Source organism: Telopea speciosissima, chromosome 3, assembly GCF_018873765.1.
Source record: "Telopea speciosissima isolate NSW1024214 ecotype Mountain lineage chromosome 3, Tspe_v1, whole genome shotgun sequence".
Taxonomy (NCBI): Eukaryota; Viridiplantae; Streptophyta; class Magnoliopsida; order Proteales; family Proteaceae; genus Telopea; species Telopea speciosissima.
In genome coordinates this window covers 20,289,916-20,304,051 of record NC_057918.1, presented here as the reverse complement: position 1 = coordinate 20,304,051, position 14,136 = coordinate 20,289,916, and the positions used below count along the sequence as shown (strand labels likewise).

Genomic DNA, 14,136 nt, shown 5'->3' with positions numbered 1-14,136 from the left:
GCCTCCTCCCTTAACAGCACAGTTGCTTCCTTTATCTCAGATCTGATTACAGTTTGATCATTGGGTCTGCTTGCATCTGAGATCCATAATTTGGATTTTCAGATTGCATTAATTACAACTGTAGTAACCCTTTTCTAACACTATTAACCAGGGACTATGGCCTTTTAATAAAGAAACAGATATAAAGGCCGTACCCAGTGCACAAGGCTCCCACATTTAGCAGGGTCTGGGGAGGGTCAAATGTACGCAGCCTTACCCCTGTTTGCAGAGAGGCTGTTTCCAGGACTTGAACCTGTGACCAAGCGTTCAGCAAGTGAGCACTTGGCTAACGCGCCAAGCATGACCTTCAATAAAGAAACAGATATAGACTCAAAAAATAGAAAGAAAATTATTGCCCCAAGAGGTCTCAAGTTGGCTGCTCAGATTTAACGCAATCCCTGTTCTGCTGGTTCTTTTGCTCTGTTTCATCGTGAATACCTGATAATCCTTCTACATTACTCTTCCAGATTAGGATCTCTTTCTTTTCTGCTGTATTCTGTGTTTTGGGTGCCACTGTTATGTTTTATATTGTGATGTACAAACCTTCATGTAAATTTCACCTTTTCTTAAAGAGAAAAAAACTATGCCTTGTTCTGATGCAATCTGGGGTTTGAAAACCCTTATCCGGTCACTCATGGGCCCACCCAATCAATAAAAAGACTCCAAGTTTTAAAAGAGAATGGCAGTTTGCTATATAACCAGAAATTTTAAGGGCCTGTTAGGTAGAGTAAGAGGGGCAGGGGCACAAAAGGGATTAGTATTTAAAGAATAAGGGTAGACTAGGCATTAACAATAAATAAAGGATAGGGACAGATTTACGTGAAAGGAAGGGGTATTTTGGGAATGAGGGGCCTATGGTGACAATTAATATGTTGTCACCAAGTATTCTTCTTCAACCACGATAGACATCAGTCCTCAAACCAGCGGTAACCCATCTTTGTTCCAATTGAGAGATCTCTATTGTGTGGCCTCCGAATGGTCTGAAATTTAAATGGAGGTTGCGAACCCCTTAGGCTCTGAAATCCAACTAAGAGTCTAAGACCAACTAAGAGTCTAAGAGTCCATCGAAACAGCCACCTAAGAGCTAATAAAATATTTCTGAAACTCAACTTGGCAGTGGGGTCAATCTTGGATCTGATTGCAGGTTCAACTCTCACAAGAACAGGAGGTATTTGGGGATGGGCTATGGTCACTAAAGAGTTTATGGTATTGGCTGCTTCTCTGAAAGTTATCCAATGATGGGAAATCATTCAGGACTAGCCAGCTGAGATATAATTTCTTCACTGTCCCCTCTTTTCCTTGTGTGGTTTATGCACTAACCCTCTCATCTATGATGTATTTTCTTCTCTCGGAATAAAAGATTTTCTGCATTACCCGTCCCAGAAAAAAGTGGAAACTGGAATTACTAAAAATAGTAAAGACTTTTTTTTTGGGTGAATAAAAAATTCATTACTAAAAAGGGAGAACCGGACAAAGATGCCACCACCTATCAAGGGGGGGGGGCATCGGGCTGCAAAATTGAAATGGATAGACCCCAGGAGACAACAATGAGCCTGTTCCTTTGGGGAATCCTTTACAGTTAGGTGAGGGAGATTGGAGATCTTAGAACTGATGTCAAAGTAGATGGAATTCCAAATCGTATCAAAAGATCGAGAGTTGGTAGTCCATCTGCGAATATTACGTTCCATCCAAATATGTTTGATGGTCGTAGCAAAGGCAAGTTTACCAGTGATATCACAAATGGTCTTCCCTGCAAAGGTCATATCCATCCAAATCCATTCTCTCTTAAGGGGGAGGATTCTTCTATTGCTTGGCCAATAATTTTTAGGACTTTCTTCCTGATAGTTGAGGAGAAGGGGCATGCGAAGAATAAGTAATCAGCGACTTCTGAACCATTCCAGCAGAGGCAGCAGGAGGGAGAGACCTGAAGGTGACGATGGATGAGGAGGGACTGCGTCGGGAGGCAGTTTGAGAGAGCCCTCCAAACAGTGAAGCTGTGGTGGGGGATATGGCCTTTGACCTAGACAAGCTTTAAATCATGATCGTGAGCAAGTGTAAAATATACTCCTGAAAGAAAAGTGGATATAGGAAGTGATGCTGCCGAGATCTATCTATTTTGAAATATTCTTGTAATTCCTTCATTTGAAATGAGATTTGAACCAAAGGTCGGGGAAGATGGGAGCCATGAAACACTGTCACCCCTATCTCTTAGACCAGCTCTGAGGGGAGGCAGGGCATTCCAAATGGCCACCAAAGGGGAGGGGGAGGAGGGTGAAAGGGGGGGGGGGGGATAACCATTGGAGACAATGGAAGCAACTAAGGTGTCCCTGCAAATGTCTGAGGAGTTGATAGCTCTTGCGCCCGCAATTGAGAAAAGGACACCCAAAGGATGCCAGTTGTCAAGCTAGAGCGAAGTAGAAGAGCCATCAGCAATCTTGGAGGAGATAGCACCAAGAACAATGGGGTGGACTTTCAAAAATTTTCGCTAGGACCAAGAGGCATCTGAGGTGGAGGCAACCGACCAAAGAGTATCTTTTCGAAGGGGAGAGGCGTAGGCCCAGTCGACCCATATGCTGTTTTCCTTCCTAACAATTTTCCAACCAACTTGAGAATGCCAATAGTTTTCACCTCTTGAATCCTTCTTAAGCCAAGACCCCCTTTTTTTAGGGAGGCAAACAGTGGCCCAACTTATAGGATGAAGAAATCTAGTAGATTCAGCTCCTTTCCAAAGAAAAGCACACATGAGAGATTCCATAGCCTTAATAATAGAGTCAAGCAATCAAAAAACTCCGGGCCAATATAGATAGGAAGATTGCAACACTGAACTGAATAATTCTAGGTGGGCCGCATAAGAAAGGAGCTTGCCTTTCCAAAGCTTAAGTCTCTTGCAGATAAGATCCAACAGTGGGGTGCAATGATGGGCGGTCAATCTAGCAGTGAGGGGAAGGCCAAGGTATTTAACAGGGGAGCTAGCCAAGAGAGAAACAGGTGAACTCAAGAAGGAGGGCTTTACTTTCTTTAGGGACCCAGGCCAGGAAAAGATGGGATTTAGAGAGGTTTATGCGGAGACCCAACAAAGCTTCGAAGAGACGAAGGGAGGACATGATGGTCTCAATGGAGAGAGGGTAAAGTTTTGAGAAAATCATGAGGTCATCAGCAAAGGCAAGGCGAGTTAACATGAGGGCCTTGCATTTGGGAATGGGGGAGATGAGGTGCTGGTCCGTATTCGATTGGACGCTTCTGGAGAGGACTTTGAGGGCCAAGGAGAAAGGGAAAGGGGAGAGGGGACAGCCTTGACGGATTCCCACAGAGGAGGCAAAGGAGCCATCAGAGCTACCATTAACCAACACAGAGAAGCAAGGGGAGGAGTTACATGAATGAATCCAGTGGATAAAAAGAGGAGGGAAGGCCATGTTAAGCAAAACTTTCGAGATGAAATCCCACTTAAGAGAGTCAAAAACTTTGTGGATGTCCATCTTCTTAGGGTAGCAGGAGCTTGGGATATCTTGTTGAAACCTCTGACAATCTGATTACCAAGAAGGATTTTGTTTGCAATACTTTTTCCATTAATGAAAGTAGATTGATTGGCAGAGAGTCAACAACCAACTGGTGGCGGTTGGCAAGGACTTTGCCAATGAACTTGTGGAGGAGGTTGCATAGGGAGATTGGTTTAAATTCAGACATCATGGAAGCACTTTCTTTTTTGGGGATGAGGCAAAGGAAGGTGCGGTTAAACCCTTTAATCTGGATGGGATTGTAAAAGTAGCTTTTTATGGCCTTGATCATGGGCTCTATTAGCCTTATGGGAGAGGACTGCCGCCAGGATCTCTTCATCTGATGGGTTGGCTTGAAGAGAATCTACAAGGTGGTTGGGGGTGAGCTTGTTAATCAGATCTTCAGGGATGGGAACTGGATCCGAGATGATAGAGGGCTGAAAAATCTCAGTGAGGAAACCCACAACTTCAGATTTCATAACTTCAACACTGTGGATGGGAGAGCCATCATTGGTAACGTGCATTGGGATGGAGTTGGCATTGGTTCAAGCTTTCAAAGATATGTGGAAGTATGCAGAATTAGAGCCCCCAAGCTCCATTCATTTGATTCTGGATTTCTGTCTAAGGAAGCTCTCATCTTGGGCTATCAACAAGATGAGATCTTGGGAGATCATTTTGTCTTCTTCAACTAGATGAATATTGTGAACATCGGTTTGGAGTCTGGACTAGATGGTAGCCAACTTGTCTCAACAAATAGAGAACCGAGAGGTGATGTCCCCAAAAGAGGAGGCATTCCAATGTTTGAGGGCGCATTTGACATTGTGAAGCTTGGCGGCAAAGGCTGTAAGGGGGGAAGTGGAGTAGTGGACAGGCTTCTCCCAAGCAGATTTAACAATGGGGAGAAAGTTTTGATGATGGGACCACATATCAAAGACTTTGAAGAGCATGGGACCAAAGGAGATGAAGGGTTGGACAGTAAGGGAGATGGGGTTGTGATCGGAAATGTCGGGGAGGTCAAAGGAGGCATGAGAGGAGGGAAGGGAGGCCAATCAAGCTTCATTGACTAAGACTTCGTCAAGTTTGTAAGCAACTTTGTCAGAACCACTACTTTTGTTATGCCAAGTAAAGGAGTGCCGGACCATCTGAGATTGTTGATACCAATATCATCGAAGTAGTCATTGAAGGCATCAACAGAGGAAAGGTCAATTGGGGCTCCATCATGTTTTTCATGTCCAAATCTAACAACATTGAAGTTGTACCCTTAGTTAGTAAGTTTGCGTATAATACGCGTATTATACGCGAACCCGAACGTTTAAATAAAAAATACTTTTGCTGCCGCATTTTTCCTTATTTTTACTAAAATACACGCTTTTTAAACGTTAGAGTATTAAACGCGAATAATACCGTATTATACGCGTTTAATACTTTTTAAAACTTAAAAAAAATAAAAAATAAAACTAAACTTAACCTAAACGAGTTCGTTTCACTTTACCTTCCCATTCTTTTGAACTTCGAACGAACCCTACTGGGCTGCTGCCTGCGCCCCCCCCCCCCAAATCTCCAATCATCTTCACCACCGGCGACGGTGAAGGCGAAGGCGACGGCAACGGCTTCTCTTCTCGTTTCATTACGGTTCGGCTGTTCCTCCTCTTCTTCTCCGTCTCTGTTCAGAAGGTTTGTCCTTTTTCCCTTTAGTGTTCTCTTATTTATGTTTCTTTTCCCTTTAGGCTGAATTTGGATGTTCAATTTTAGTGGATCTTTTTTTAATGCTTTTTCCCTTGTATAAAATCTGGGTTTCGTTTGTATTCCTTCGGCTGTTGTGTAAGTTTGTGATTTTGCTTTCGTAAATTATTCATGGGTTGACTCGAGACTTGGCAGCTCTGCTAGTAATACTTCCCTGAATTTTCTTCTCTGAAGCCCTGCAAGAGAGAGAGAAGAGAGAGAGAGAGAGAGAGAGAGAGAGAGAGAGAGAGAGAGAGAGAGAGAGAGAGATTTGGGGACATATCTAAAAGGAACGAATTAGTTGAGGCTATGGGTGATTTTACTGCAACTATACCATCCATTTAAAAGCAATAAATTAACTAATCAGATGGTTAAAACATTTGAAGATTGAACAACTTTCTCTTTGATGCAATTTGTGGTTCACTTGTTAGGTGGCCCTGAATCAATGGGAGAGAGAGAGAGAGTACAGAAATTAAGCATATTATATTGTGTTTATTTTAGTTGATAAAATCATTGTGTATATGTTATTATTTTGTTTATTAGGTGGTGAATGTATGTTACATATGTAACTTACATAATGAATATATGCCCCTTTTTTTGAAAAGTATTATTGCCGTCTAGGCCGTATAAAACACGTATCGTATAATTGCCGTATGCATTTTATTACGCCGGATTATTGAAAAGTATTATTGCCGTCTAGTCCGTTTAATTGCCGTATGTATCCGTTCCCGTTCAATTGCCGTTCCCAAACTTACTAACTAAGGTACTTGTACCCCAAACCCCTAGGGAGGAGAGCCAACCATAGGAGCAATAGAGCGGAGATCATCCCAGAGGGGGATACAATCAGTGGCACGGTTGAGGGCGTACACCATTGAGAAGAAAAAACCATTAGAACTATTTGGGTCTGAGATGAAGAGGTGCATGAACTGGGAGGAAGAGGAGGATAAAGAAATTTAGAGCTTGGAGGGGTCCCAAAGAATCCAAATGTGGCCAAGGGGGGAGTGGGAGTAGTTAGAAAGGAAAGACCAGGAGGGGGCAATAGAGGAAGAAATACAGGGAGCATTTTCAATGAGAACTCGGGTTTCAAGGAGACAACAGAAGTCTACGTGTTTGGATTTAAGTTGGTAACAAATGTCAGCTTGTTTAGCCAAGGAATAGATACCTCAGACATTCCAGACTATCCAAGGAGACATTAAGCAAGGGCCAAGGGGAGGAGGATGCTGTAAGGCCCTTAAGGGGCAGGATGAAGGATGGGTAGGGTTGGAAGCCGGGGATGGCTTTGGTGATTGCAGCGATACTCTTTAAGGGGGGGGGGGGATGGGGAGAGATGGCCTTGGAGGAAGGCGGGATAGACCTCTTTGCAAGAGAGGAGAGCAAAGAGGAGAATTGAGGAGGTATTGCAGAAGAGGAGTTGTAATGGGAGGGCTCGGGCGAGGGGAGACTCTGCAATGGAGTATGACGGATTGGGTGGGTTGCCTGGAAGACCCACGAAGTTTGGATGGTGTGTTAGTGAGGGTTGGGTCGATGACTCGATGGGGCCAAGGGGCCCGAGAAGAGAGGGGGCCGAAGGCTTGGGATCAATGAGTTTGGGGCCCCAGTAAGGGACGAGCCCGAAAGGGGGGTTAAGTGGGTAGGAGGGGTGGGTCCCTCCAATAAAGTCAGCTGGGAAAAAATGGGGGGGGGGGGGGGAGGGGAGAGTTGAAGGTGTGGAAGAAGTAGAGGTCACAGGGGGATGAGGGCAACAAGATGGTCGAACAATAGGGGGGATGGAGCCGACCAACAAAGTTGTTAGGTGTTTAGAGGGGGGTCAAAGTAGTTGTCGTCTTTGCCACAGAGACCAATGGGTTGGAGAGCCGCGAACCAGTTTGGACCAGCGGTAGCAGGGAGGTGGACTGATGCTCTTTGAGGCGAGGATGGTGGTGCCTACTTCTCCGGCCACAGGATCCAGGGGTTGCATCAACCTTAGGGGAGGCAGGTAGATGGAGTAGCCAAGTTCATCCGCCAACGTGGATGGGTAATGGTCTTCAAGCTTAGAAGGGGCTGGAGATTTGGGAGAGCAGTCCTTGGTGGGATGACCGAAGACCTTGCAGATAGTGCATTGTGGAAGTAGCCATTCAAAGTGGATATCCTATTGAAAGGAGAAACCTTCATCTTCCACGATGGTGACATAAGCTCGGAGGAAGTTTGTCGCTCGATATTTCAACACAATTACGAGCGAAGGCATGCTGATCCATCATTTTTGTTCTTTCATCTTAGTAGAGTGGGTTTCCCACAATGGATCCAACGATACTAAGGCCCTGCTCGCACCAGTAGTGGAGAGGAAGGCCTGGAAGCAATATCCACAGCGGAATGGATTGCAAGTCGACCTTGTTGAGTTGCAGGTGTTGGTCCCATTGACGGAGGAAGATGAGCTTTTTGCCCACTTGCCATGGTCCTCCGTGTAGGGCTTTCAGCTTATCGTCTTTGTCAGAGAATTTAAAGATGAAGATTCCGTTCTGAAGCAGGTAAGTGTTCAATGTCCCAGTAGTTGTCCATTGTTTTGTAAGGGACATCTTGGCAATATTGAAGAGGGGGGGGGGGGGTTCTGCTCCCAAGGAAATGCCCTACCAAACAGATTTTCCATTTAGAGATCTAAGAGTCGAGCAGTCCTGAAGGGCAGAGACCGAATTTCTTGTTGCCAACGAGGGAGGGAGAGACGAAGTGAAGGAAGTGGCCCTCACGAGCAGGGGGGGCATGGCTGAAGAGGGAACTCCCGGTCTTGTTGCCGGGAGCGGATGGGGAGGGGGGAGGGGGGAGGGGAGGGGATGGTATGGTAGAGGGACAAGGAGAGGAGCAGGGGGCAGAGAGGCTTGGGGTGGGGGAGCTGGCGGGCTGGGCCGTTGGGAGGTGGTCAGACATGGAAGTATTTGATCAACTTTCCAAGTAATAACTTAGTAAAGACAGCCTTAATCGATTAAAGGACTGAAAATGTGAAAAGAATTATAATTCCACTGGCTCCCATGGATTAACAGATCCATTTGAAGGGGCACGACTGAATTCCCTCTTGCAGCAAGAATATGACTAGTTGATATAGCTAATGAGGAGAAGTTTTGGGTTTGGGATGGTCTAAACTCCTTGCTTAGCCGGATCCATTATTCTCACTTCGCCAATCTTCATTGCTTATGTTGTATTTATATCATTATGGATTTATGGAATCCAAACTTGTAGAATTGGAAAACTTTATGTGAAGAAAAAGCAGCCTTCATTTCTGGTAAACTGAATGAGCACTGTGCTGCAGGGGGTGGAAGCTCAGACACTGGCAAATGTTTATCTGGCTCTAGAAAACAACCTTGAAATCATTCCTGTAAGTGTTAGCATGACAACTAATAGATATGTTTTTTTCATCATTCATTATTTGTGTTACTTAGTTTCTTTTGGAAAGTTCCTTGCCAATAATTTAGTGGTTGTGCTTGTTATTTGTCAGACGACAATTTGTATTATTGCTGGGTTTTTGGCATAAAGTATTATTTACAGCTACTAGGTTGAATTTACTGTTTTCTTTTTCATATTTTTTTGGATGTCTTGTTGAAGTTTGGATGATGGGCAAGAATGATTTTAACACTGGTATTCTTCTCTTTCTGTGGGGAGAGGCGGGGGGAGAAAAAAGAAATAGAAAGATGGGCTAAACAAATTTGTAAACACAGTAATGGTCCGACACTGAATCTTTTCAGCATCTTTTTCCCATCCCGAGATTTATCTTATTTTTTCCATTTTTCCTTTTGGATCAACTGCCCTATTTGGCCTTGATAGATACCGTCTCCTGTTCACTTTTTTAGGCTCTTGATGCTACTTTTATTCAGGCGCATCTTATTGATAATATACTCTTTTGTTTTCAATCTTGAATAGAACTGATTGGAGAGCAAGGATCCATGTAGCCGACCCCATTTAGTTGGGATAAGGCTGAGTTGTTGTTGTATATATATATATATATATACACGTATATGCCATTTATGCGTATCTACTTATTTAAAAGTACATTCTTTTGTTAAAGCATATGTTTGTGATTTTAGTTACTTGAAAGACAAATGTCAGGTTGGTTGCCACCATAAATCTGTAGCCAAAACCTACAAACATGAATCCTGAAACTTCTTCATTTTTGAGCTTCCAGAGTGCAAGTGCCTGAGTAAGATCTTCTATAGCTGAGCCATCTAATTGGGATGTGGCTCTTTCGAGTTGAATTCTGTTTAACTGTTTATATCTGTCTCTAATTTCAACAAGCCTTTGATTTTTTTTTTATCAGTTCCACGTACGGTCATGTGTTTGATATTTTCTATGAATAGTAGCCATTGATTTTTTACAAAGAAAACTAAGGGGTAAAAATAACTCTCTTCTTGCAATGTAGCAGAGAATTATTGGTTGCAAGTTACAACACACATCTTGAAAAGTTGAACAGGCTGAAACACACAAACTTTGACGACAATGTAGTCACATTCTCCAACGTTTGTTTAATCTGAATGTTGAACGCACTTTATTTATTATTTATAGCATGGTTATTATAAAAACATTGTGAACTGTGTATGGTGTACTGACGTGTATAAAATCAACAAGTTTAAGACATTATAATTGGCTGGTGGCTGTCTCTTATCTTTCTGTTCTTTAGCTATTGGTGGATCTCAGGCTTGATGGCAGTGGTAGCACCTCAGCAGTTCCAAAAGTTTCTTTAGTTCCTGACCTTCTAGCTGTGACTCATTTCCCAACCAATCCTGAACAACATCAGAGGTTTAGGCCGTGTCCTCACTGTGAACTTGTTCTGTCATATTGGTGGCCCACGATATAGAATCTGAAGGATATGTGTTCCGTGTGATGGCATTTCAAGTCGTTACTGTTGAGGATTTCTTCCCAGCAAGAGATTTGATAAATCACTTGCTACTTACAAAAGGTTCACTGCCTGGTGTGAGGGATTTGGGTCATGATACAAATGTGGGTGTTTCACAGGAAATGAGCAGTGCGGAGAGGCTGGTGAAGAGGGATTGGAGTCTTGGAGATTGACTGGTATAGTGAAGCAGAGTCAGGAAATCCTATTAAGATGATCATATGGAGGCTACTGAAGGTAAGACTCTTGAGGAGGTGGAGTTGATGTTACCAACAAGGTGGAAGGTCATGGCTGTAGCATCTGTAAAGTAGCAGTTATTGTGGTGAAAGTAAGTGTCGGGGCATAGTCTGTATTGGTGGAGGGGAGTTTGCTTTTGTTGTAATATGGGTTCAGGGGTAATATTGCCCTTGTACCTATAGACTATAGTGTCTAGGTTCATTATGCACATATTAAATGTGTTAGTTGAGTGTTGAGCAAGTCATTCCATATTTGTAATATTCTAAGATTATAAATAAAGGCATGGCCACTGTCACAGAGACAAGTCAGTATTTACGGAATTCTACATGGTATCATAGCAGACAGGGGTCACGGTATCGAATCTCCCTGGGAGCGGGCAGGTGTTGAATTATTTATCCACCCGTGTCTCCCTTTGGATAGTCCGCCGTGTTAGAGCTCCAGTATGATATACATATTGTTTCCTCCCTTTCCTTCAAGGTCGGCCTTTTAGAGGAAGCGGTTCCAACATGATATACATATGTTCAATTGTTTCCTTTTGTTCCATAAAATGGTCCAGACCCAGGTCGATGCCAAGGTGAAGATTCTTCGATCAAATAAATAGTAAAGAGTATATGGATGGTGCCTTTCGCTCGTATTTGGACAGCCATGGGATCATACGCCAGACTTCTTGTGTTGACACTCCTGCTCAAAATGGGGTGACTGAATGCAAGAATAGACATCTATTGGAGGTTGCTCGTTCTCTTATGTTTTCTATGGCTGTGCCTTCTCATTTCTGGGGTGTTGCTGTACTCACCACCACTTATCTGATTAATAGGCTTCCCTCTCGGGTCTTACATGGCAGCTGTCCCTTGGATCTGCTGGTTGGGAAATCCACTTTGACTGTGCCGCCAAAAGTATTTGGCTGTGTCGTGTTGGCACGAAATCACCATGTACACGGCAAGTTTGATCCCAAAGGGTTACGGTGTATTTTTCTTGGTTACTTAGCCACCCAGAAGGGATATAAGTGCTATCATCCTCCTACAAGAAAGGTGTTTGTCACCATGGATGTAGTTTTCCAGGAGTCTGAGGCTTACTTTCCACAGCCAGTACCTCTTCAGGGGGAGATTCTAAGTGGTGAAGAGGTCCCGCTGATTGCTCCTCCGGATGTTGAAATACCTACTATAGAGGATGTTTCGTTTGAACTAGAAGATGGAGTTAAAAGTCAGGAATAGGAAGTGGGACAGACTGAGCAATAGGTGCAGGGGGAGAAAAATGTGAAACAAACGTACTCTCGGGAAACTGATTTTCCTTTGGATGGCCCTCGGTACAAAGAGAAAGAGACCACCACCACTGCACCACCTACACAATCGCCATTTGTTCCTACTCTAAGTCTTGCTCCTAGTCGTATTTCTGGTAAGCCTCCTCTTGATCCCAGTCTCGATTTACCCATTGCTATTTGAAAACAAAAAAGAAGTTGTACACAACACCCCATTTCTAATTTTGTGTCATACAACTGTCTAACTCCTGCTTTCCATGCTTTCGTATCTTCTTTATCCTCTGTCTCTATTCCTAACAATTGGCAGGAAGCAATAGCCGAGCAGAAATGGAAGGCTGCAATGAATGAAGAGATGCTTGCCCTTGAGAAAAATCAGACCTGGGATTTGGTAAGTCCCCCTTTGGGAAAGAGACTTGTTGGTTGTAAATGGGTCTTTATTGTGAAGCACAAGGTTGATGGCTCAGTAGAAAGATACAAAGCAAGACTAGTAGCCAAAGGGTTTACTCAAACCCAAGGAATTGACTATCAAGAGACCTTTGCTCCTGTAGCAAAGATGAATACTGTGCGGTTCATTATTTCTTGTGTTGTGAATCAAGGATGGGAACTCCAACAACTCGGTGTGAAGAATGCCTTCCTACATGGAGACTTGGAAGAGGATGTTTACATGGAGATACCTCCTGGTTTTACCTCTTCAGAGACTTAGGGAAAGGTGTGTAAGTCAAAGAAGGCTCTGTATGGTCTGAAGCAGTCACCAAGGGCTTGGTTTGGCCGATTCCAATTCCATAAGGCTATGGTTGCATATAGGTATAAGCAGAGCAATGCTGACCACACATTGTTTGTTAAAAGGGTGGGATAGCAAGTGACAATCTTGATTGTCTATGTTGACGACATTGTAATAACGGGCAATGATGCATAGGAAATCCAGATGCTAAAAACTTATTTGGGCATAGAATTTGAAGTCAAGGACTTGGGTAGATTAAGATATTTCTTAGGGATTGAGGTGGCCTATTTAGCTAAGGGCATATCTCTCTCCCAAAGAAAATATACCCTCGATCTATTGAATGAAATAGGGATGCTTGGATGTAAACCAGCGGATACTCCCCAACACACATTTGAAGAGTAAGGAAGGTGACCCGGTGGATAAGGGTAGCTATCAGAGGTTAGTTGGCCGATTAATATACCTCTCACATACCTGACCAGATATCACATTTGCTGTGAGTGTTGTCAGTCAATATATGCATGATCCTCACTCTTCTCACTTGGAAGCAGCATACAGGATACTTCGGTATCTCAAGTCCTCTCTTGGAAAAGGGGTACTGTATTCTCCAACTAATCATCTCCGGATAGAAGCTTACACTGATGTAGATTGGGCTGGCAGCTCTGATAATTGGAAGTCAACATTCGGGTATTGCACATTTGTTGGAGGAAACCTAACTGCTTGGAGAAGCAAAAAACAAGTTGTTTTAGCTCGATCTAGTGCTGAAACTGAATTTCGGGCTATGGCACAAGGTATTTGTGAACTCCTCTGGCTCAAGGGGCTTCTTCAAGGTTTGGGATGAATGCTGATCTTCCCATGAGGCTCTACTGCGACAGCAAGTCAGCAATCAGCATTGCTCACAACCCGGTTCAACATGATCATACCAAACATGTTGAGATTGACCGGCACTTCATCAAAGAGAAGTTGGAACAAGGGGTTATTTGTATCCCGTTCATTCAGTCTAGTGAACAGTTGGCTGATATCCTTACCAAAGGAATCAGTACCAAGTTATTTTTTCCTATTGTTAGCATGTTGGGCATGTTTGATATGTATGCACCAACTTAAGGGGGGAATGTTGTAATATGGGTTCAGGGGTAATATTGTCCTTGTACCTATAGTGTCTAGGTTCATTATGCACATGTTAAATGTGTTAGTTGAGTGTTGAGCAAGTCATTTCATATTTGTAATATTCTAAGATTATAAATAAAGACATGGCCATTGTCACAGAGACAAGCCAATATTCACGGAATTCTACAGCTTTTAACTAGTTTAAAAGGTTGGAGGAAAAGAGAATAGAATGAAGAAGGTGAGTCACTTTTCTGGAGAAGTGTATCATCAGGGTGAGGCAGAAGTCAACTTTAGAGTTGAACTATAATGGCCCCATGACCACAAGAAGTGGAAGTGCATTTAGGGTGAATTCCAGCAGCAGAGTGAAAGAAGCGGGTTTACATGGGAAACGACCTACATTCTGAAGTCAAGGCTAGGTTGTCTCAGCCTATAGAAGAGGTGGTGTTGAGTTGGCTGGGGCGTTTTCTTTGTTTAGTTGATTTTTTCTGTTTGAGGAGGGTGATTTTAGGTGCAAGTTTGCACTTCACTAGGTTTATACTGTTCTTGGTGTTGGAGCTTCAGTTGGGCGTATCTTTGGGTTCAAAGGTTGGGTTTTTTTAAGTTGGGCTATGTTTGTGATCAAGGTTTAAGTATCAGTATCGGGTATCGTATTGGAGGGTTTTTTTTAAGAGACATACTGTATCAGAGAGACACAGGATACACATGGAAATGA

At 43.3% G+C, this 14,136-nt stretch overlaps 1 protein-coding gene across 2 annotated transcripts in view; it reads left to right on the top strand.

The window, feature by feature from the left end:
* Positions 1–14,136, top strand: part of LOC122656003 (translation factor GUF1 homolog, chloroplastic) — a 90,015-nt gene that overhangs the window by 20,197 nt on the left and 55,682 nt on the right. For both annotated transcript variants that reach the window (XM_043850417.1, XM_043850416.1), the window contains exon 5: positions 8,533–8,598. In XM_043850417.1, coding sequence (XP_043706352.1) covers positions 8,533–8,598 — 66 coding nt within the window. The remainder of the gene's footprint in view (positions 1–8,532; positions 8,599–14,136) is intronic.